This window comes from Thermobia domestica, chromosome 8 (assembly GCF_964235325.1).
Source record: "Thermobia domestica chromosome 8, izTheDome1.hap1.1, whole genome shotgun sequence".
Lineage (NCBI taxonomy): Eukaryota > Metazoa > Arthropoda > Insecta > Zygentoma > Lepismatidae > Thermobia > Thermobia domestica.
The window spans coordinates 108,622,946-108,648,291 of record NC_137461.1 but is presented as its reverse complement, the minus strand read 5'-3'; the positions used below and the strand labels follow the sequence as shown (position 1 = coordinate 108,648,291).

General features: G+C 34.5%; 1 protein-coding gene across 1 annotated transcript in view; it reads left to right on the top strand.

The window, feature by feature from the left end:
• The window catches only part of LOC145693139 (uncharacterized), an 896,225-nt gene that overhangs the window by 698,696 nt on the left and 172,183 nt on the right, over positions 1–25,346 (top strand). Inside the window, exon 8 of the mRNA XM_081768874.1 lies at positions 3,221–3,309. Coding sequence (XP_081625000.1) covers positions 3,221–3,309 — 89 coding nt within the window. The remainder of the gene's footprint in view (positions 1–3,220; positions 3,310–25,346) is intronic.

Sequence of the window (25,346 nt, the reverse complement as noted above, 5' to 3'; positions counted from 1 at the left end):
TAAGCAATGATAACGAAAACCCACAAGCATGTCGAATTTCAAGTTGTTATTCCGGTTCCAAGTACCTAACATATGAGATTATATGAAAAAAAAAAAGCATTTAACATGGGGAATGTCTTCATCCTTTCTTTAGACCCCCTAACATTTAAATTATTCACTTTTGGCTTTTTTTTTTTTTTGGTTTGTCCCGAAAAGCTACAATCATGCCAAATTTCAAGTTTCCACCTCAACTAGAAGTACCCCTTTATTTTATGTCAGTCAGCATGTAGTTTGTATATAGTTAGTATAACTGATATATATATATATATATATATGGTATCCACAAAGTCTGATCTCGGGCCACTTTCTCAGTACTAACTACTGTCGGAGCCCACTGTTTGAAATGCTCATAAGTGATTGACCCCCGGGACCCAGAAGTGTCAATCAAGTGTCTACTCAAAACTTAAGAATGGAAGGCATGTAAAATTGAATGATATTCGAAAGCTCGTAAAAAAACAAAAAAAACGAACAATAACGTCTACACCATATCGATACATCAAAGACGTCTCGAATTGTGACAGGTCACACTACAGAATCAAACTTTGTCGCTACCCTGGAACATTTTTTCAGAAATGGTTCGGAGTTGGAGACTTCTGGTAACACGTAGGTGAAGATATTGTGGAAACCTACTATTTGAAGTGTTCTTGATAAGTGGATGATCCCCGAGGGGCAGGGCCAACCGTAAACTTCAAATGAAAATGTATGCCAAATAAATGTAAAGAGCTACGCAGTACATTCTAATCACCAGAAACCTCTACTCGGGAAGAAGTGAATGAATCGAATCGTCAATTTTTTAGGTTCCGTGTAGGCACCAACAATACCTATCAACTCCCGAATTTGTTTGCAGAAGCATGTTGCCGACACACACACACACACACACACAAATACGCCGGCTTACTCACAGTAATGTCAACTCGAATTTGTTTGTGCGTTAAGTTTCAGAGAAGGTAAAATCCGAATCCGGTCCTAAATTTAGCATAGTTTAATTTCGTGATACGGTAAACTCTTCTGTTAATTTCGAATTTTTAATAGAATAGGCTACTAACATAGAAGTGAAAATTATTGGGAACATTCGGACCATATCGAAACATCAAATCGGCCATGAAAGACGATAAATCAAATTATAGGTTCGATACTATATTTGTCAATACGAAAGAAAACAGAATACGAATATTACCCATAGAAATTCCCGTTTAAATTTGAACTTAGCAGTAAGTCAGAGACCTGAATTTTAAAATAAAAACTAACCTCCGTGTATATATTTTCCTTACCATACTAGTTGGAAATTGATGTGGTGAGAAGCTAATATGACTAATAACAACTTTAGTAATTGAGGGGCTCGGGAGAAGACAATGTTAAATCACATTTTCTAACTATCGAGTAAACTGGAAAAGCACTTAAACATTTCCATGCACTACAATACAATGACATACATGAAACAAGTTTTACCTGCCATCTCTGAAATTAAAGTACCTACATATTGTTCTGTGGTTCGATCCCAATCCATTCCACCTAATATCTCAATTTAACTGGTGCTTACCATTGTCTTTCCCCGAGCCGTTTAATTATGGAAATAGTATGCTGGAGGGACGCCAAGAACATTTTTATTTCAGGATGTTAAAGTGAGTAAAGCTGGACAATGTAACTTATATTTTAAGAGAACAGTTTCCAGTACATCAACACAATTAGCTATGTACATTTAATTTCTACCTTGAATATCTTCATTTTCATTCAAAATACAAGAGTTTGAATTATTCCAAAAAATAATGTCAACGTCGTTAGAATTCGTACCTGGCGTTATGCACAGACGAGCACTTCCTTCAATGTAATCGCCTTCCATTTCAAATGTGGAAGACATCGTTCACCGTCAGCGTGTCAATCTTCTGTCGATGTCGCACAGAAACCATCATTTGGTACGGATGATGGCTCCTCTTGTGTTGCAGTACTTCCCACAAGGTGGTCCCTTTATTTTGGCAAAAAGATCGTCACGAATTTCTTAAAAATCATTTTTGGTGTTCTGCGTCCACGTGCCACTTCAATCTTAACCACGCACGTTGTTTGTCCTTGTGAAACATATTGTTATTGCGCTTTCACTTTCATCTTCTACTTTATGGTAATGCTGCTTTTGATTGAATAACCACAGCTGTTATCATACCACCAATCATCGTCTCAAATTTCCTTATCAGCTACGGAACTCTTCTGGTGCTGAGATACACCCCTTTGGCGTAAGAACACTGTTGCCACTACTTTTTAACCAAGCTATGTAATAAAGTAATAAAGGGATTTAAAGTTTTTTTTCTTTTTTCATTATACCATAATTTGCTTTCAGCTTGTTCCATTCTACTTAATGAATCGCTATCGCATTTGATTCGCAACGTGAGTAAATTACTGCGTTAAATTAACTGAAAATTCTCATGCAAATCCTATTAAAGGTTGTTAAATGGAAACAAACCTTCATATTTCTGAATTTTATTGCACGCAGTCGCACTCTTATTGAATTTCCCTTCGTAGTTTGTTGTAAACTTTTATGCAACAATCTCTTTAATCGGGTACCTGTTTGTCCATTCCGAGTAATAGTACATAATAAAGGATGGCCCACTCGAATGTATCCCCGATAAATTTCATTTGCTGTTTTAAGTATTTAGAATGTTACATGTTTCATTTAGAATGTTAAAAGTTACAGAACGTTAGTTCATGAGAAAGTATTAACGTCAACACAAAAAGAAATGGTTATGCATACTTACTTACACATCGTAGTGAAGATATATCGATCGATATTCTCTGAAAAAGGGGTGTTCATTGCGACAAACTATTCGATTAGTAGTTCCATTTAGTAGTTACATTAAGATGTATCAGAGAAAGTTTGTTGAGGTCATTACGGGAGAATGTCCGGCTAGGATTCAGGTGGTAAAATCAGAGGTCCTGGTAGCCTGTTTCAGTAACATGTAACGTCGTGTTCAGTTCCGATTGGATGCTCAGGAATGACATTTCCAGCACCATCTCTGACAACCTCGTTTCATGCAATTTCTCATAACACAACTATGATATGCAACGTTTTCTTTTGTTTATTTTTGTACCTTTTTTCCTTAAACCAACATTTTCCGGGAATATCTAGAGGGACACCCTGTATAATCACAGTAATAGTTATGATCAAACTAATCAAGTTTGTTTCTCTTCGCAGGATGGTGCTAAACTCTATATGAGACATCACAAAGTTCCTGGGGACATGAAAAGACGCGTGTTACGATGGTACGACTATTCCTGGTCCAGGTAAGTCAGATTGAGACTTGAATTTATATAAATATTTTTAGAAAGTATACATATACTTTCCTAATTTCGTTGATGAATTTAATTGAATATTCTCAAACAATATCTACCCTGAAATAGTAACTTTTGTTTTTTGAATGGAGTAAGAAAAAGTTATTTTAAAAACAATTTGATTTTAGAGTTCCTTATATGACCTACATGGATACTACCGGTTATTCCTGAAAGATATCGTGAATATGGACAAGGGCGCCTATCAGTAGGTTAAGGTGGGGCGCTTGCCCACCTAGAGGAAATTGTACTTCAGAATATCGAAAACCCAACAGAATTTTTACATTAATTACAACAAAATTTGAACCTATATTTGAAACGTCGCTTATACTTGCCCCCCCTTGGAAACCACAACATGGGCGCCCTTGAATATGGAATAAATTTCTCTACGTTTGTTCTGACATCTTTTTTTGTACACTCACTCCATCTGCAGTCTATTATTAAAGTTGTTATCTAAGCAGTAGTAGTAAGACTATTGTTAAATCTCAATTAACACATTGATTGAATGCCCAACTCTTGTACGATTGGTCCCTATTTGAATCCACGAACACGAAAGATTGTGGTGAAAAGCATCATGCCGTGGTTTTTATTTTGATCTCTATTTTCCTCCCACATTCCCATTCCACCAATTTTTATTTCACAATCATTTAGTTTCGTTTATCATCCGTCTCTGTTAGTCTAAATGGTGTGAAACTATGAAGAAATTTCATTTCATTTCGGAAGTGTATGGTGTTTGCACAACTACTACTACCTGTATTACTTCATTTTACTAATTTTGTCTAAGGTGATTAGTACTAGAATAGATTGTGAACTAGAGCTAAAAGTTCATCTCAGAGAACAAGGTTGCAAGTTGGATTCCAATCTCATGTGTCAGCAAGTTTTTAAATGTATTTAAGCTTCCTTCTCTTTTGTGATTCAACACATTTTCATTTACGTTATTTGTTTGGCTTTGTCTTATTTCTTTGATATTTTAACCTTATTTCTATCTTTTTGGTAAATAAGACCTGCTATATACTATGAGATAAATTCTAGGAAATAAGGTTAGATAAATCCTAGTATCATCCTAGGAAATATCTTAGGATTTATCTTGTGAAAAAATTTTACTACATATTTCGTAGGAAATTCTATTCTTTTGTGCCATAGATGTGAAGATTTTTCCTGTTTCACATCCTCAAAAGAGATGCCAGGTCTCACAACGCATACTCTGCCATCAATGTTATGTAGTGCCTTCTGCATTGCATGTCTGTTGTGATAGAGCGTTGACTTTGTATTATATAAAAATATATGCTCCTCGTATGAGCTAACAAGTGCACAAATGGCATCTTTGCTGGCTCGGAGGAAACAAATTTGTTTTCACTTTCTCTCACCTGATGTTGCTTAAATCGAAATCTTACGAATTTTCTTTTCGAAATAGAGTGTGCTTTAAACAAGATATATCTCATAGGATCGTTCAGAACATAGGAAGTAACATGGGATCTGATGCTATACACGTTGAGATTTTGACTCTAGGAAAAATCGTAAGATATTTCCTAGGATTTATATCATAGTGCATAGCAAGCGTAACCAGCTAAATGATAATTTCGATTTTTTTTTTTAAGGAGATTGAAGTTTTCAATATTCTATGTCAATACGGAACTTCGGTTTAATTAATTATAACTTGTGCATTTGACACAAATCTACTGTAAAACTTTAATTTACATACTTCTTTCTTATCCTTTTCCACATAACCTAAACTTAATGTTATTACACATTGTTCAATTAGATGTTATTTTCTGTACTGCTTACATTATGCTTATTACTCCATGGCTAAAGAAGTGTTTAATGAATTCACGATAGCAATAATAATTATTTTACTAAAAGTTTATTATTTGGTATTAGTCATAAATATTTTGCTTTTATTGTTGGTTTCAAACTTTCACGTGTCTTCTTGTATCAAATACAAACAATAAATAGAATTGCATCCATAAATATATTTTATAATCCATGAAAAGAAATCTTTTAATTAATTAGAACTCATTCTAGTTCATTTCTATGGGTAGGTACGCACTCTTTCACCACTTCGTCCTAGAATGTATATAGTTCTGATTGAATACCTTTCCTTTCTCTCTTTCTCTCTCTCTCTCTCTCTCTCTCTCTTTTCGTGAAACAGATGGACATTGAACACATATCCTAGAAACCAGTTTCTATGGCAACCCTCCCCCTCTCTCTCAATCTGTAGGTTTCTTTCTTTCTTTATTATTGGAGCAGAGTTTAACGATCATCGGTAGCAGATACAAAAAAGGAGACTTTGCTATCATATTTTATTTACGTGTAATTGGAAGTTAGTAAATTGCGTGTGTACATAAGAAGCAAATGATGTTATGATTTATTTCAGATGATACAGTATCGGTTTTTATCTGTAGATAAATTCATATTCATTTAATAGTTTTTATTTATCATGTACAACTTTTACACTTAAAGAAAAACTTATTTATATGTAAATGATATTTATTTCATCCGTATATGTGTATGCATTTACTTGAATTACTTCTATAGATTATTCATAATTAGAAAAGGAGGATATTAAAAAGTTTGGAAATGAAATCTTTAAGTTTTACTTCTCACAGTTATGATGGTTAGTCTAAAGGCGACGGTGATGATAAATGGATGCAATAGTAGAATGAAGAAAGTGGGAGGAAAGGGGATAACCCCGAGAAAACCCTGCATATAGTGTTAGTCCACCACAAAGCTCACTTTCCGCAAGCTGGGATCGAACCAAGGACCTCATGCATCAGAGATGAACGCTCTACCACTGAGCCACAGCGGCCTCGTTAAAAGTTTTTTTTATCACGTTATGTAATAGTACGTTTCGCAATGAATTCGTATAAAGATAACAAATTGTCATTTATGTGAATACTACCGTCTTCAGGATTATTCAATAATCATTAATGACAACGAAGAATGCTCAAGAAAGATGTGATGAATTTATAGTGCTGCCCAAATGTCTTGATCCGTGGCAAAAATGGAAACTAAACTCACACCTTCGACACACCCACGAGTTGAGTCAATAAGGGTTCAGCTGTAGCTAAGCGAGAGAGCCTTGCAGCCGTGGAAGTGGAATAGCTTTAGCCGATAGCAGCGCTTGGAACGGAAGACTAAGTGTCAAATCAATGCGATATATCTATCTATATAGTAGTGTTTTTTTGTTTTTTTTTCAAGAGATAATCCAGAATCACAGAGTACAGTAGCAGTTACCTCTTCTCAGTCTTTTGAGGACAAATATGTCTCAAGCTTTCTTAACTAGAAGGTAAAGTGTGTAAGATACAAAATCAAATACATCCCCGAAAATCAAAGTTCGTCAAAAACGATGAGAGCTTCTTTCCTCTTCTCGTACTATTGAAAAAACTGTGTTTTAGGACTTTTTGTTTTAAGTCATCTTGTGTGTTTTAATTTCCATGACGAAAACATCAGGAATAATTAACACTCTTGCTGCTTCCACCTTAAATATACAAGTAACAAAGATAAAGATATATTACATATAAGATTGGTACAACTAATTTTCCACTTTTTTTCTCAACTTTTTCAAACCGTATCAACGTCGGTAAGCTCAAAATAGCCTTAAGGATGATGTCACGTTCAAGCAGTTCTCAGTCTGCTGTGTTTTCCTTACTTACGAAAATATTTTTTTAAGTAAACAAAAGACAGTATCTGATCATTAGAAGGAACAATAACTTCATTATGGGGTAGTAAGAGGCTTTTTGATTCTATACAAATAGTGTTATAATAGATTCAATGTTGTTGTTAACTTCAGGGTTGTGTAATAATTCTTGGTACATGGTGATTGCCCAATCGTCGAAACCATTTGGGATAGAACCCTCAAGTTATTCCTACACTGAGAGAAATCCGTTCTCTGGACAGCGTTATATATTAAAAATATACAGAATCCTCTTGCTTACTACAGAAATCAGTACGGAGCATACGTTATCCGTATGCTAAATAGGCACTGCCCTTCGATGTTACATCAGGCCGTTGCAGTATGTCTGATATCTAACAGTCTTCCTTATATTGCATACGTATATTATGTTACCTTCGTCAGCTATATATTATATACGTCCATTTATATGAGAGATCCTGACCGCCTATATTGCTTCATAGGGAAGGTATGGACAGATGAACACTTATACAGAAAGTATTATAAAACATAAGTTTTCAGTTATACGTTTGCTGTACGTTAAGCCCAAAAACTACAAGATTTACAAATGTAACATATGGTTTTACGTACGCCACATACATTTTTTCTCAGTGTAAAGGTGCGCTAAAGGTATTTCTGTATCATTGTTTAAAAGACCTTGAAAATTTAGTCACAAAAGTTCTTTTCTGGACTAAGTATGCCAGAAATTTTAAACTGTCTATGTAAAACGAAAAAAATCATATATTCATTCATCATATATTCATACATTAACTAATTAGCACGGTTTCAGATACTGCTGTGAAGCTATTTTCCACCGAAATAATTAACATCAAACTGTAAGAAGCAATTTTGAAAAATAATCCAGTAGAGCGTATTTTTGAAGTTAAAATTACAGCATTCTTTTGGTGCGACAAAAAAATTTTTAAAAGTTTGAGAAAGCATCAATCATTATGTCTGGACTCAAAATTCCACTCCGAGACTACTGGTTGCAAAACAAGGAAGATTACCATTTTCCAACTTCTCTCTTTTGAACCTTGTATATGAAAACGAAGTAGCTTCTTAACTATTTTGTGTATTTTGAAAAAGATTTCGCTTTCCGGAAAAAATACTGTTTCTTCCTTCTTAAGTGTTTCAAAATTTCAAAGGGATCTTAGACTCTCATTAATGTACAAGCTTACTAAGTATTCTAAAAAAAAATATTGAGAAGGCTTGTTTCAAGTTGTTCAGTTCAAACAGGAACTTTTTTCACTTCAAATTACCAGAAAGAATATTACGTTCTCACTTTAAAAAAAAATGTATGCAAAGGTATTGACAATACGAAAATAATTATCATTTGAATCAAATATATGTTGGTACAAAAATAATATCTATTTAGCTAAATACAAACGGATATAAATGTTTCACATTAGTAATATGTAAAACAGCTGGTATGAAAAACTTTAGTAAACTTCGATAAAGACAGTAAAGAGGATCACGAGATATTTGGATATATGATACGTAGATATCCATCGTTATCCGTTAAGACGTTAACGGACTGATTGTTTAACGAACTCAACAGAGATAATTGTTTACAGTTTTAAAAATTCACTCTCGTTCAAGAGTTGTCGTGCAGAGTAACGTAGACAGACGAAGAAGGCAATCTTATATGTCTTACTGTGTAATCCTAATAAAATAAAAACATGGATAGACTTTTGAATATTTTGGTGCAAAATGTTGTTATTACTATTTAATAGCTTAGACTTAAAGGCTAATCTACAATAAACTCTGCTAAAAGGTAGTAAAGAGGTTCACGTTATTCCTTACAATTTATTATAGGCTTGCCGCATGTCTGCTGTTGTGCAGGCATCACATAAACTTGGGAATGTTATACGAGTAGATTTTACACTGGGTGTGGATGGCTCACAGAGTGATTATCACAGGTAACAGTGACGAAACGTTAACGAATTGTCTCCTTTGACAAACTCGGCTGAGATAATCACTCAACTGCAGAAAATAAAATTTCGAAATTTGCTTTCATATTAGAGTTATCGTGTACACTAACTTGCCGACGGACGGACGGATGGATGGACGTACTGTACTCTAAAAACAAGTAGGGTGATGACAACCATTAAAATATAGTTAAACATAGTATGGCCGTTGAAAAAATCTTTCTTTTACATAAACAATATTAACATTACCTCCTATGTTACCAGAATCATGTGAGGAAATTCTTTTGTGGTATATAAAACATACCATATTGTTGTCGCTTTTATAGTTGCACGCATAATACACATGGTTGCATGAACAATATACATGGTTGTATGTGTCATTCCGTGTCGCGCATGCGCTGACCAACGTGAAACACGAACAAAGACGCCATTTGCAATTTCAAGAACGAAAAGTATTACCAATTGTGTATATGTCCAAAGGAATAGCAAGCATTTATTAAGAACACGGACTCTACATGAACAAATAGAGAAATGTGAAGAAAGTTTATTGAAGGAAGTTTATGCATTTCTGGCATGTAAATGACAATAACATAATGAGTCATGTTTCTACTACAAATAAGCACATTAAATGGGCTGCCCAAAAGTTCACTTCATAACATTTCTTTCAAAATGATTACAAGAAATATAATATGTTTTATCTTCCGTTGTATATTAAAAAAAAATCTCATAAAGCTTTGCTTATAACAAAAATGTACGACCAATTTTGATTATCACCGTTACTTATTAGATATTTCCGGTATGAAAAGAAGAAGTATTCTAAATTTATAAATAATGGTAACGTTAGAAGTGTTGTCGCATTATCTTTATTGCTTGCTTTTGCAGCATTATATTGTGTTTAAAGAAACAATACCACCCTCAGGATAATTTTTGAGTTTGAAACTTATGGTAAACGCAACAACAAATAGATTGTTACAATTAGCAAGTGCATATGTTACAGCAACCATTTTCATATTTTAAGCATGGTTAAAGTAACATGTCTTATATTGTTGGGACAGCCATAATAAATCTTGTGATGGTCTCGACAACCATTCTATATGGTATTTCCAACTATACTCTGTAGCAGCTGTATAGTTGCAAGTACAACAATTTTCTTCTATTTTTCAAATTATTGATAAGTTATGTTTTACTTCTTCCTATTCCTCACTTTCCTTCGTCTTTCCTTCTATAGCAGTATGAAAAAGACTCACTTCTTCTTCGCAAGATGTGTCCAATCCAATTGGCCTTTCTACAAAGGATGGTGGCTAAAAGCGTTCCTTTCTCTCCTATCTGTTTTAAAACATCTTCGAGTGTCTCTCTCTCTCTCTCTCTCTCTCTCTCTCTCTCTTTCTCTCTGTCCATTTTATCTTTTCCATCTTCCTCCAACACCACATTTCGAAGCTTTCTCTAACTTTCGTTATGTTCAAGTCTCTGAACTATACAGTCCGATGCTCCATATATAGCACTTGACCAACATCTCCCTCTCTTTCTCGTACATAATGTAAAAATCAAGATAATTTGTAAGTTATACCTAACAGGCAACTCATTCATCAGAACCTACCATATTTTAAAATACAGAAGTTATTTATTTTCCCCCTTATTATGTATGCTCATTTTTTACTTATGCCCTATTTCCTCATCAACGTTTACACTATATATAAATAATGTGCTTAGCAACATTTGTTGATTAACATGTTAACTAATGCTTACACCTGCTCAGTTTGTTACCTCGTTCGTCTAGAAATGCACAGAAATTACGTATTCAAATGATTGCTCGAAACTCGAAGTAGCAAGAATTCCTGCGGGTTATACAACCCAACAAGAAAGAGCTGTGCTGTGGGTTGTGTAACAATAAGGGGCATATCCATTAATAAAAATTAATATACAAGTTTTTCGAGTACATCTTACGTGATAAAATATTGATGCGTAATCCATATTTTTTTAAAATATATTTTATATAGGAATTGGAATCTCAATCTGACCATTTACTGCAGGAATCTAGTTGTATTCTTTTAAACTTTAGGAACAAATGATGTTTCGTCAACTTGTAATGCTTTGAATTACTGAATAAATAATACAGTACTTGACTATTTCAAGTGTATTCCCGGCATATTTATCCCTACATTTGTATAGCCGGTCACTCTTTTCTTTTCCGCTTGATATTCTTATCTATTGTTGGATTTGATTAGCTCAGCGTAATCTGACTTCCCTCCCAAAACCCGTTACAGAATACTGTCAAGCTTGTAGAATGTAAATCGAGAGAGCAAACCAAGAGATTAGATTGGTTTGATCCAACAACTGTGATAAGTCATTTGATCTCTCCATCATTTCGTACATTTTTACGAAGTGCAAAAATATTCAAATCAGAGTGAAGGTCACTATTACATAAAATTTGATAAGTTCTGTATATTTTTAACAGCCTTTCAGTAGATTTGAAATACTGCAATTACGTAGAACAGGCATATTAAAGAATTTGAACATTTTCTCCTTGTGTCCGTTGGCTGCTTCAACCAGAAAAAGAACTTACTGAACTTTAGTTGTAAAAGAAGAGCGATTTCCACCATCCATAATCAGTTGCTTCTGTCTGTGATGAAAGAATTTAGGTACGTGAAATCTTAAGATCATAATTACGAAACTTCAGTATTGTATCATTAAAACTACAATAAACGAGATAACAATTTGATCACAACAAAATATTTATCGTGCTCAGACCGAAGTACCTATTACAAAGTTGGAATCTGACATATTTGCTACCCAAGAAAGAGTAATATTAATGATTACTATTGTTGTTCATCATAGATCTGGTTTTCAAATTCTCTCAGGTGAGAAGCACTATTCTCAGCAGTCAAGGACATAATATAAACAGCATTAAAAAAGAGTGCAAAACTGTTTTAAAAAGCGTAAAATACAATGCATGACTGGGTCAAAATGCGTAAGACGATTAAGCAAATTAGAGAGATGAAAATTATTTGGAAATAAAACTTAAACTAATTCAGTTATTGGAAGAAGCAGAAAATTGAAAAGGTAATAGCAGTAGGGCATAGGTTAGAGTTTTCGTTGTTCATTTGATTTTCCTTGCTTTTCTTTTTTCCTAAAAGTAATCAGAAGGAAAAACATATTTCAGTTTAACGTCCAACGCATATGGTCTTTAGGCTAAAGGAGACTATTATTAAGGGAAGTAAATGATGCTAGAAGAGTTCGAGGAATCAGAAGGTGGGAAGAAACAGGATCACTTCTAGAAAACCTGCAAACACGATGTTGTCCACTACAAACTTACATGGCTCGGGATCTAACCAAGGATCCCACGCACCAGGATAACCTCCCTACCACTGAGCCAACGTGCCCCCAATCACATATCCTACGCGATCAATGAATTTCATCTCATGTTGACTAAAATTGGTATGGCAGTAGACATTGAGTAGCTTAACAACCACACGTAATATTATGGATTACAAAACTTGTAAGATTTTCGAGTTGTTGGTCATCAAAGTTGGGTTTGAACTTATTGAAAATATATTGTATAACGCATACTTTAGACGAATCTCATCCGACCACGAACAAAATTAGTATGGTTGTGGATCTCGACGTATTTAGTAAACATGTTAATTATTATGTTGTGCGGGCTTTCGGTTCTCTATATTGGCCATCAAATTTGATTCAATGTTGGTGAAAGCAAGAAATTTCACTAAAACACGTTCGATTAAATTCATACGATCTTGATCAAACGGTATGGTGGTGGGCATTGACGAGATTGATATGTATACAAGCTTAGTATGAAATACTAGGGATCCTGGCATTGTTAAAGAGAGCGATTCTGATTCTCTCTAACTTCAACCCAAAGCTATAAAACTAAATCTCTATTATTAGACAAAATGTACATTTTTTCGTAAAAAAAAAACTCAGTAAATTTAATAAATAATCAGAAGAATATGTTATGTCAAATTAGAAGAAACGTACTTCTTTACCAATGGCTCATTTCAGCTGTAAGCAGTTGAGAGGATAGGAAAATCTGAGACAAAATGGACCATATTCAAAAAAATTATATTTTTATGAAAGTTGTCATAACAATTTTATTTAAATCTTATGGGGAAGGCGGGTGCTGATATTTGATTGACTTCACCTGTAAGAGTTCGAATTATTTCAACATCTTAATAAACATATAGACCATAGAACATACGAAGGTGATTCACAAAGTAATCCCTCCAAGGTAATACCTTTATTTGTGTTTGACAGCGATATAAGAATTAGTGAAAAGCTTGTAATTTCAGCTACAAATGGTGGAATCGTTTGTTAACATAGTCTCCATTACGGGCAACACATTTACGCCAGCACGAAACAAGGTTTTTCATGCCGACGGTGAAGAATTTTGCAGCGAGCGACACCATGGCCGAACTGCTGCTTCCACCTCCGAGTCATAACTGTAGCGTAGGCCGTTAAGGTGATCCTCAAGTTTGGGGAAGAGCCAAAAGTCGCAGCGCGAAAGATCCGGACTATAGGCAAAATGATGCAGAATGTCAACAACAATATGCCAGCAGATGGTACAATTTTGAATTTCTGGGCGTAAGAGAGGACGTGTGGCAGCACTCCATTGACTAAGGCTTCGTTTCCAAGTCGTAATGGAGTATCTGCGACTCGTCGTAGGCGATGAATGTTCCTAGGCGCCGGCGGCGATGAATGTTCGCAGTCAGAAATTCAAAAAGCCCGCTGTGTCAACCAGACGACACCACTGGATGCAATGGATTGCTCCATTACTCTGGAACGAAAAGACATAGGAAAGTGAAACAAGTGACATTCTATAGCTTAAACATCAGTACATTAATGATAAACAATTCATAATGTTTGGAGTAAGATTGGAAAGTAGTGGGCTAGATGGCATTACTTTCTGAATCACCCTCGTATATTTTAAAACCTGGGTAAGGTTAAATCTTTCGCTTTCAATTGATTTTAAATCCAAGTAGTGGAAATTGATGCCGATGGACGGAAGCTGGTTAGGTTACTCATGATTGCTAAATACCTGTCTCATGTAAACTAGTTTTCGCTCCAGTTTTAGCCAATAATATCTCCTGACTGCTTCCGCCCACAAGTCTTCCAAGCGGAAAGCAAATACTAAGCGAAGGTCGATAATATTTCTTCCTCGAACACCCACTCAACACCACCACAAGTTAGAAAAATAAAAGAACAGAGAGAATAAATAAAAACGTATTTAATAATAGTTTTCGATATCTCGAGAGACTTTTTTTCTTTGTAACTCTGAACAAACTTATAACTACTTTAAAGGTAATCTATGATAAGAGGAACAAAATTACATAGTTGAAATACGTTAATTTATTTAACATCTTCTAATCTAACCATTACAGAAATTTTAAAATTTATACGTTGCAAGAGAAGACATTTATGAACATTATATTTAATCCGGCAATAAAGTATTAATAAAAACAAGTACTTTACTGTGAATCTATACAAGTTCGTTGTATATGAAATGCGATTTTATTTTAGTGGCCTTCAAAATTTGATAAACTGTTATAGTAAATGATCGTTTTTCTTTTGTTAATGATTTTCACACCCAGATTGAATATTCTATTGATAACACTGATTGATAACATTCTTCATGTACTCACAGATTTTGTATTATTTTCATCATACTCTGACAATTGGACGACGTAGTTACATCGGAAAAATTGGTTCACTGTTCAAGGGCGGATTCTTAGGGATGTCTCATTAGTAAATTAATATCCACTACTGATTAACGAAGTTACTGTGCATTATTCTCGGAACTATGACATTTATTATAAAATTTACTGATACGTTATTCTATTAAATAGAAAATGCCAAATTAAATAGATAACTTGATTTATAACAACCTAACTAACTTCACAACTTCACTGCATTCGCATAATCCAAAGATCAAACTGTAATATATCCACTATTTCACTTAAGCAATTTTGTTATATATTTCGACTATAAACTCCTTAATTCGACACTTCAAATGATTCGCATTAAGAAAACGTACTATTTATCGTTCATTGTTTTTTTATCACAATACTTTTACACTACGTAAGTATGCAGACTATACTTTAGAAATAGTGGGTAACGTGGTAGCGGTTTCGGGAGTCGTTGGCAGATTCAACTGGCTGGCATAGATTGGTGAGCAACTAGAGAACGTGTCTTCAGTCTTACACAAAGACACTGAAATAAGCAATTTGGTTGACTATTACGACTAGTGATGTACGTTTTGTTGTATCAAAACGAATGAATTTTAGATAATTGATCTCGAAACTCTAAAAGAAATGGAGGGGGAGTTGCTACGAGGATAAATCTAAAACTTTATTTTTTACTAATTGCTAATTTCTGTAGAGGAAATAATCGGGAAGCCTTAAGGAAAATATTCCACATATCGCGCCAAAATCGAGTGTTTTTAACGAAAATTATCATCGAACATATTTTTGAAATTGAGGGTGCGGTGAAGTAATATATTCGTTATTCGCAGATTTCAACCCTAAGCTGTGAAGATATTTTTCATAAAGAATATATATATATATATATATATATATATATATATATATATATATATATATATATATATATATATATATATATATAATAAATTTTATGTACATCTGTAAACTTAGTGCATGTAGTGGATTTTCCCCTTCTCCTTCATAACTGATGTATTGCAACCGCAAATAATAAAGTTATTTCTGCAAGTGAAAGGAAGACACATAGGTTTACCACGTTTCACCAAAATCGGATAATTTTACGTGACTTACCGTGGAACAGATGGACAGATACACAAAATGCCAATCGACCCAAATAATAGAAGCATTGCTCACACTCGCTTCAATTATGGTGCAAAGAATTTTGGTTCTCAAGTTATTGGCCATCTTTCTTAGTGCATCATAGACATCTAACAATGGACAGTGAGAGTGTATATTAGGTGTTATTTTTACTATATGCAAAGCTTTACGAGATATATTTTACATTTATACCAAGAATTGAACAACGTGTGATATTTCCGAATGATGCTCAAAACATATGATGTTATCAGAAAATTCATACGCTCACAAAACACATTTTCGTTAAGTAGTACAGCAAATATATGTTTTTCGTTTGTTGGTATAAATGTCAAATATACCGCGTAAAGCTTTGCACATAGCAAAAATAACACCTAATACATAGTCTCACTGTCCGTTATTAGATATTTATGATCCCTATGAAGGCGATTGTGTTGGTGTTGAAAGAATAGACAAATTGAGTCGTTTTAACACTATTTTTCGTTGTGTACCATGGCATCACATTATGCAGTGATGTGTTTATTATCATGTTCATTCCGGATTACTTTATTGCGCATTGTATTGTAGAAGACCAGATTATGCAGAATACAATTCTCCATATTGTGATCTAGTATTGCTTGAGAATGCTAAAATGACTGAGCTATTTTTTTTTCATGTTGAGGACGAAATTTTGTTGCTTATAGTAGATTTTTGTACCTACTTAACGGAGCACTTTTGATTACTTGTACTCTGTCAATATTCAACAAAATTGGAACTCTATTATCTAGGATAACTAATTACATGACTTATTACGAAGATTGCACACTAGTCTTCCTTCGTATGAAGTATTGAGATTCAAATTTATAACTCTACAGTACACCAACACTTCAAGTAATCTGTTACACGTACTTTGAGATTATTTTGAAACCCTGTGACAAGAAAATTCCATCAAAGAACCTTGAAGTAGTGTTCGCCGGTTTAAACTTCAAAGCTGGAGTCCATTTATAAATGCCCAGACGGAAGAGTAAATAATCCCGTAGTGGTTTCTACAGAGTATCATCCTGCAAGCAAATATTCACCTTTCCCTTTGAGAAGTCTTGGGCCTTTCGGTGTAGACAAGTCAAATAATCATTCTTAATGTTTGAATGTGTGTCTGTATGTGTTTTTGTTTGCAGCGTTGAGCTCTACATCTAAAAGAAAAAAGAATATTCTCTAGAGTTGAAAGAATATTGTCTAAGACTAGGTAAAGAATGAAGATTCTTTCTGCCTTTCATTATTTCTGACATGAAGAATATCCAGCAAATATTTTTTACCTACTTTTATGTAGTGGTTGTCAAGTATAAAGAAGACTACACTTCTTGAACATATTTGTTTTGAAAATCTTTTTTTTTTTTTTTTGTTATGACCAGCTGAAGTACTTGGAAGAATAAATAGGGGCCGCGGTGACTCAGTGGTAGAGCGTTCACCTCTGATGCATGGGGTCCTTGGTTCAATCCCAGCTCGCTACGAGTTAGATTTGTGGTGGACAAACACCGTGTTCATAGGTTTTCTCGGGGTTGTCCCGTTTCCCTCCACTTTCTTCATTCCACTATTTCATTCGTTTCTCATAATCACTTTCTCCTTTAGCCTAGTAGGCGTGGCTGTGAGACATAAAGATTTCATTTCATTTTGGAATAATAAATAGGTTTATGGGAAATATTTGAAAGAAATATACTATGTCTCAAAATTCATTTGAAACAGCTCAGCCATATCCCTGTAATAAGGGGCAAAAAATATCGATTTGAATGTTGAGAGAAAAGTTACGAAAATTGATGCCTTTCTCTCGGTAGAAGCAAAATTTTCAAAAACGCTTGAACACAATTTCTTGAACTTACTCTTAATAAGGAGTTATATCAAATTTCATCTCTCTAACTTGTGCAACTTGAAAAATACTCTGTATTCTTTTGTTTACCTAATTTTGAATTTTCTCCCTATAACGAAATACTTTGGATAGATTAATAATTACCTGCACCTTGGGCAGAAAGTGCTCATACATAAGCAATATACTTAATAGAATGTTAATTTAATAATAACAAAAGAAGAATGTTTTTAATATATGTAAAATAATATATTATGGGATAGTGTTATGTAGTTAGTTGCTATGTAGTTGTTTATGGATACCTAATCATCATGTCTGTGTGCATGACAGTTTGAACGAAAATATATTATAAAGTGTATCAACTAATAAACCATTTAGTACCGTTCATCGACTTTATAATTCTGATAGAAAAGGTGAGAATAGTATATGTAATTATTAAAGATATTTTTACATGCAAACTATTACTACCACTCAAGATATATATATCAACGATCGAACCAGGTTGACGACTACCCTTGGTGAGTCGTTATAAAAATTTTGGTTTACCTCACCCGGGATTTGCTGTAAATTCATATCCCGAAGCAAAGTAAGGGTGAATTTACTTTTGTAAGAAAGTTAATGAATACAAATTTCACCAGACTAAGAAGTGGTAGAATAATTATAAGAAAAATGTACGGTGAGGCAATTGAGAAAGAATCCAATAATAGTGACGACGGTGAACATAGTGTAGCACCAGGAATGACATCAGAAGACCGAATCTTACTAGCCTTACAGCGACAATTGATTCAGATGTCTACCGAATTAAAGCAGACGATAGAACAAAAGTCCGAAGAATCTAACAAGCAATACGAGGAGTTAAAGCAGACGATAGAGCATAAGTCTGAAGAATCCAATAAGCAATATGAGGAATTGAAGCAGACGATAGAACAGAAGATAGAACAGAAGTCTGAAGAATCCAACAAGCAATACGAGGAATTAAGTAGACGAATGGAACAGAAGTCAGATGAAACGAAACAGTCAATTGTCCAGGCGATGAATGACATCACCTCGCACTTCGAGGAAAAGTTGAAAAGAATATCCGAGGATTGTCAGGATAAGCACAACCACCAAATCCAAGAAATCAGTGATGTAAAAAAGGATTTAGAAGTAATAGAATCTTCTGTTCAACAGCAAAAGATTCAGGTCATCAATAATTCTAACAACATACGTGCAAATACGCAATTGATAGCTACTCTACAGGAAGAAATTAGAACGCTACAGGTTAAGGACAACACATACCACGATAATATGGGTAGTGATCGCTTGAATTTTCCGCACTCACCAGAGATGACTTCGCCTTCACCTGTGTCTGATGAGGATATTATTTTGGAAGAAATTCATCCGAAGAGTACAGATGGGCGGAAAAGGAATGGTGCAACGACACATCACGTCATGGATAGGAATTGTCACCCAATAAGTACATGGAATGATAAAAGGAAGGTAAAGTTAAGTGTTAAGATGAGTGAAATACGGGCTATGAGTAAATTCAGTGGTAAATGTAATGAGAACGCTACTTCTTTCTTGGAAAAATTTCAGGACGAATGCAATATAATGTGTATAGATAGATCACAATATATGAAATTAATCCCTCATGTATTACTCCCACCATGTTCTTTATGGTTTAAAGCCGTACGTGATCACATCAATACTTATGAGGAATTCAAAGCAGCGCTGATTGCGAATTATGAAAATGACTTTTTGCTTGCAAATCGAGATGCCACAATTAGAAATCGACATTTCAATCCTCGTTTTCACAAATCTGTTGTTGAATTTGTTGTAAATACATACAACGAATTAAAAGTCGTTAATCCCTTGCAATCGGAATCTAGAATAATAGCATCGATTCGAAATTTGCTCCCATTTAAGTTACAACAGATCTTGTTTTCTACACAATGTATGAGTTTCAACCATTTATTAATGCTTGTCCAATGCTATGAAACTCAATACCATGCTTTGAATTAACAAGCAGGAGTAGGTAAAAGTAAAAATAATTCAGGTCATTTTGTACCTGTTCGGAATCTAAATATCAGAAGTGTGAACGATACGGAACACAACCTAAGCCGAGTAAATTCTAGCAATCAAAACGAGCAAAATAGGCAAAGTTATGTAGGGAATCCGCCTAACCTAATTAATCGTAGCAATCCTTATGTTAGATCATATAATCAAAACAGGTTTAAAAATAGACGGAATGTATGGCGAAATTCCAGGAATACAACAAACTACGTGGATAGACGTAATTGGAGAACAAGAGATGGCACCAGGGGCGGACTGGCAACCATAGGGCCCACCCTGCTAAACTGAAATGAGGGCCCACTGTATAAAAATGTACTTGGCATTCTTCATATGTATTACATATAAAAGTCCATCTTCGAACCCATAAATAGTATCCCATATTCATACAAAAGCAAAACATTAATTACAAAAAATCTGAAGTAGGAACATTTTAATAGTAACTCATACAGTCTGAAATTGGCATTATCATTTTTTATTGTAATGGAATACAATAACACAATACCGGAATTGGTGCTTTCAGTTATTTATATAGTGCTATTGTTTTTTATGTAATGAATTTAAACCATTTATTTAAACAAATGAATGTCATGTTTTAGAAATCCCAAAATATATACATGTGCAATAAGTAAAAACTAATCTCAAGTCAATTTTGAAATACTAAATAATTAAAGCACTGACAGAAATAATGTGTTTCTTTCCTCATAAATCAGTTCTAATATCAAATTGGTTGAAATTTTCTACTGAATTGCATCTGTAACCTAATATAATATAATATTAATATGAATGCCAGAAATGTATCCTAATATTAATATCTTCATTATGCCCCAGTTACACTCACAATTTCAAATATCTACCTAAGTCTTTGGAGCTAGATACAAGATCGTCAATCACTTTGTCGTAATCAAATGTATATGATCTTTCTATGTATAAAAGAATAAAGTCTTCCAACAAATCTTTGTCCAAGCGATAAACGCAACCTATTTTTGATCACTTTCATAATCGAGAAAATTCTTTCACATGATACTTGGGTACACGATAGAGTTAGAACATACTTATACGCTTTATACAACGATGGTTATAATGGAACATAAAGATTTAATTCGTGAAGCAGGTGCAGTGCACAAACTAGACCCACTTTACATTGTCTTCCAGGTTTGCATTTCCATTCATCTTCCTCCTCACTCTCAGTTTCATTATCTTCCTCTTCTTCATTTTCCTCTTTTTCACTACTATGAGCATATTGCTCGCTGCCTTGCTCATTTCTTAAAATATCCTGCTTTTTACATATTGGCGGATTATAGTCCCTATAATGACGAGCAAATTGGAGCAGTTCCTCTTGAATTTGTTCTCTTTCCACTTTGCAATAATGTAGTAGAGTATTGAGAGCCGAATCAGGTAGTTCTTCTAAAGTACTTATCTCATGGAAATGGGTAGGATCCAGCCATGCAATGTCCTTCATGAGACTGTCATTGCAGATAAACCGAGAATGTAATTGCTCAATTGCAGTATCGAAAATAACATTAAAAACGTTTATCTGAAACACTTTTGATGGAGAATCTAAAATTCTTGCCTCATCATGGGAAAGCTCGTCTGCTTGAAGAGTTGCTACTGGTATTCTCTTTGCAAGGAAAGAAGTTTCAACTGCAACATCGTATCCTGCATCCTTCAATTGCCTTTCCAAGTCCTTTGCAAACTCCATAGCTTTAGTTTCAATAGAACAAAACACGTTTCGTTTTTGCTTTAAGTCTGATTGTAACGTACAAATCATTTTTGTAGCCGTTAGATAATCCAAACCAGATTTTTGCAAATACTGCGAAGTAGGTGTACATAGGTGAAAAAGTTGGCTGAAAACAAAAGCCACAAGAATGTTTTCTAATTTACAGCAGTTCTGAACCAAACACTTGGCTTTAAATGTGGCTTCTGCTTGAAAATCACTCATAGTAGACATTGAAGCAACGTCATGAACCTCTTCCGATCTTGCAAAGGTGTCGAAAAATCATCAAAGATATTCTTTAGAGCTCGATCTTTACTCCAACACCTTGACAGATCTATTTTTTTGTAATCGGCGAAGTAGCTGTCTACCACTTGAGTTTTCTTCATTGTACTTAATCCACACTTGCATTCTTTTCTATGAATCGCAGATGAAAGTAACAGCCATTTGAAGTAACTCAAGAAAGTTTTTTGCGACTTTGCAACATTCTGTTGCATTTATCATTACCAAATTCAGAACATTCGCGAGACACTGCACATACTGAACATTCGAATTAAGTTTTTTGAGCTGTGCTTGGACACCGTTATACTGGCCACTCATGTTAGCTGCACCATCAAAAGAACAGCCTACAATATGCGACGTTGACAGTTTCAGCTTACTAAGTTCATCCTCAATTTGTTTGTAAAGACCCAGTCCAGTAGCTTTGTCGACAGGAATTAGTTTCAGAAGTTTCACTCTTACTTCACCATGGAGCACATACCGAACACACAATGCTAACTGTTCAATAACAGTAATGTCCTGGGTACAGTCAACTTCAACACTAAATGCACCAGCCTGCTTTATTTCGTTAACACTATTAGTTTGAATCTGAAGAACAAGATAGGTTACTAACTTCTTGACAAATGTCTTCGACAAAAAAGTTACTAATGAGCCTCTTCCTTGTGAACTTCCTTCACCACACTTGTCTTGGCGCAATCTTCTGTTTTGACTCTTCATAATCGCCTCTGAAACATAGTTCTTTAAAATATCATCATACTTGCATACCAATAAAACCAATTCTAAAAAATTTCCATGATTAACGTTTTTGTTGTTGAAATCAGCGGCTGCTTCTTCGCGCTTCCCTCGAAAAGCTAGTCCTTGTCGCCCAAGAAAAAGAACTATATCCAATATACGTTTCAAAATGTTTCTCCACAGTTCAACTTGAGCTTTTCTTCTGTCCATGAGATCTTTATCTACAAGTGTATTTATATCTGCACTTCTAGTGGCCATTACATAAGCTGCGGAAGCATTGATATGTATTTTTGAATTTTCATGAACTGTAAGGTCTTTATACAAATGTTTCTTAATGATTTTCTCATAGACGGAAGCTTTCCAAGTCGATAAACGTTTTAACAAAAGAGACACTGACCAAAGCTTAAAACTTTATTTTAAATTATAATTTGTAACTGTTTCGGATATCTAGCATATCCTTCTTCAGACACGATCGAAATTAATGAAAATACAGACATATATATAAATGTTGTTATAACAGAGTTTTCTTGAATGTGAATGTGAATGTGAATGTGAAAAACTCTGTTATAACAACATTTATATATATGTCTGTATTTTCATTAATTTCGATCGTGTCTGAAGAAGGATATGCTAGATATCCGAAACAGTTACAAATTATAATTTAAAATAAAGTAAAGTTTTAAGCTTTGGTCAGTGTCTCTTTTGTTAAAACAATTAATCCAAAGCCATGAATAGTCTTACTATCGATAAACGTGAAGAAGAATAAGGTCTGTTCATGAAAGTTTAACTTTACGTCTTTTTTATGCAAAACACAATTTTGCGGAAGTTACCCTGCCATATTTTTGATGCCGGTAGGTTTAATTGAGCACATCTTTTTAAAATTGGTGGAGGGGCCCACCTGTTTGGGGGCCCACCTGTTTGGGGGCCCACCCTGCATTTGCAGGGTAGCAGGGTGGGCCAGTCCGCCCCTGGATGGCACTTCGCATCAAGATCCAGGTATCGAAGTAATTCCTGTACAGAACAGTAATACGGGACATAATCATGATTGTGCTGTACAGTGTACTTTATTGGAACCATACACGAGTATGAATTTAAACTAATTGCGGCTGATGTGGTAGGGGTTAAACCCATATCAGCTGTAGATTCTCATGAACATTTATCTACAAATTTAAGCGATAATTCTTATGAACATTTATCTTCCAATTTACATGTTCATGTTAATGATGAAAATGATCTTTCACATGACGTCTCAGTAAATAATTATTCGGAAATAGCAATTAATAGATGTCAGTACCAATTTATACCTGTTGTAAATCGTTGTTGGTTCGAAGATGATACTGTCAATGATGGTTTAAATATTGAAGAAAATTTTGTATTTTTAAAATCATATAGTACAGCTAAAATACCTATTAAAGTCAATGGGTTAAGTACTGAAGCTTTACTTGATACAGGAGCAAATGCCTCTCTATTATCGTATTCGTTGTGGAAAGCAATTACTAGTAATTATTCGAATCCTAAGCTACAAAAGGCTGAGAACCTTATTATAGTTGATTTTACCGGTAAACATAAAAAGAGAGTAGCTGGAATTACTCGTGTGACAATAACTATTCAAGATTTTGAAATATCAATCCCTATTCTGGTAATAAAGGAACTGAACGAGAAATTGATTATGGGTTTAGATTTATTATCTCAATTACGTGTCATGCTTGATTTTAAAAACCAAACGTTGACTATACCTGGTATACCTCAGGAAATCGTTCAGAAACTGCTTCCAAAATTAGATAATATTGCTTGTCAATATAATAATATTTCTCATGTAGTGAATAATGTTTCTGTTAGTGCAGAAAGTGGTAAATTAAATGATCAACGCATGGAAGACACACAAAATTTGGTGGATTTAAATGACGATGTATTGTTTTCTGAACGTGTTAAATCACTCGAAAGCAATCTTGATTTTACAGATAATACAGTAAAAGCTGACTTTAAGAATATCCTATATAAACATAAAAATGTATTTTCAGAACGTCCTGGGCGTTGCAAGGATTTTGTTTATTCTTTTAAAGTTAAAACAGACAAACCTATAGTAACCAAGCCTTATATAATTCCATATAGGCCTAGATACAGGGAGAATGTACGTCAGCAAATTACAGATATGTTAAGAGATGGAATCATTAGGCCTTCACGAAGCGTGCATCTTAATCCCTTACATGTGGTTCCAAAGAAAAATGGTTCTCTACGTGTGGTATTAGATTTGAGACGCACGAATTGTCACATTGATCTGGAACAAGTGAGGTATCCTCCAGTGGAAGAAATACTAGCTTCTTTACAAGGGAATGCTGTCTTCGGAAATTTAGACCTAGTAATGGCATATAATCAGATCGAACTACATGAAGATTCGAAACCGTACACAGCATTTAGTTTTGAAGGTCACTTATACGAATACAACCGTGTAGTTTTTGGGCTTATCAATGGTAGTGCGGCGTTAGCATCCTGCTTGAACAAAGTCTTGGGTCAAGACTTACGTAGCAACGTGATAACTTACGCTGATGACATCTTAATCATGGGGAAAAATCCACATGAATATTTGAAGTACTTAGATATAGTTTTAGACAGATTGGAAAGTTCGGGCCTTACTATCAATCTACAGAAATCAAAATTTCTGCAGAATTCCATAGAATTTCTTGGATACCAAATTGATGCCTCTGGTTTACAATTCAGTCAATCTAAAGTACAAGCCATAGAAGATCTGCCTGCCCCATTAAATGTGAAACAGACACGGCAAATATTAGGGCTCTTCAATTGGTTTCGCAAAGCCATCCCGCGATTTGCCGAAATAGCCCAGCCTTTATTTATGATTATAAAGAAAGGAGTACCATGGCAATGGGGTCCGATTCAAGAACACAGTTTTAATAAGTTGAAGGAGTGCGTAAAACGAAACATCCATTTGAATCACCCC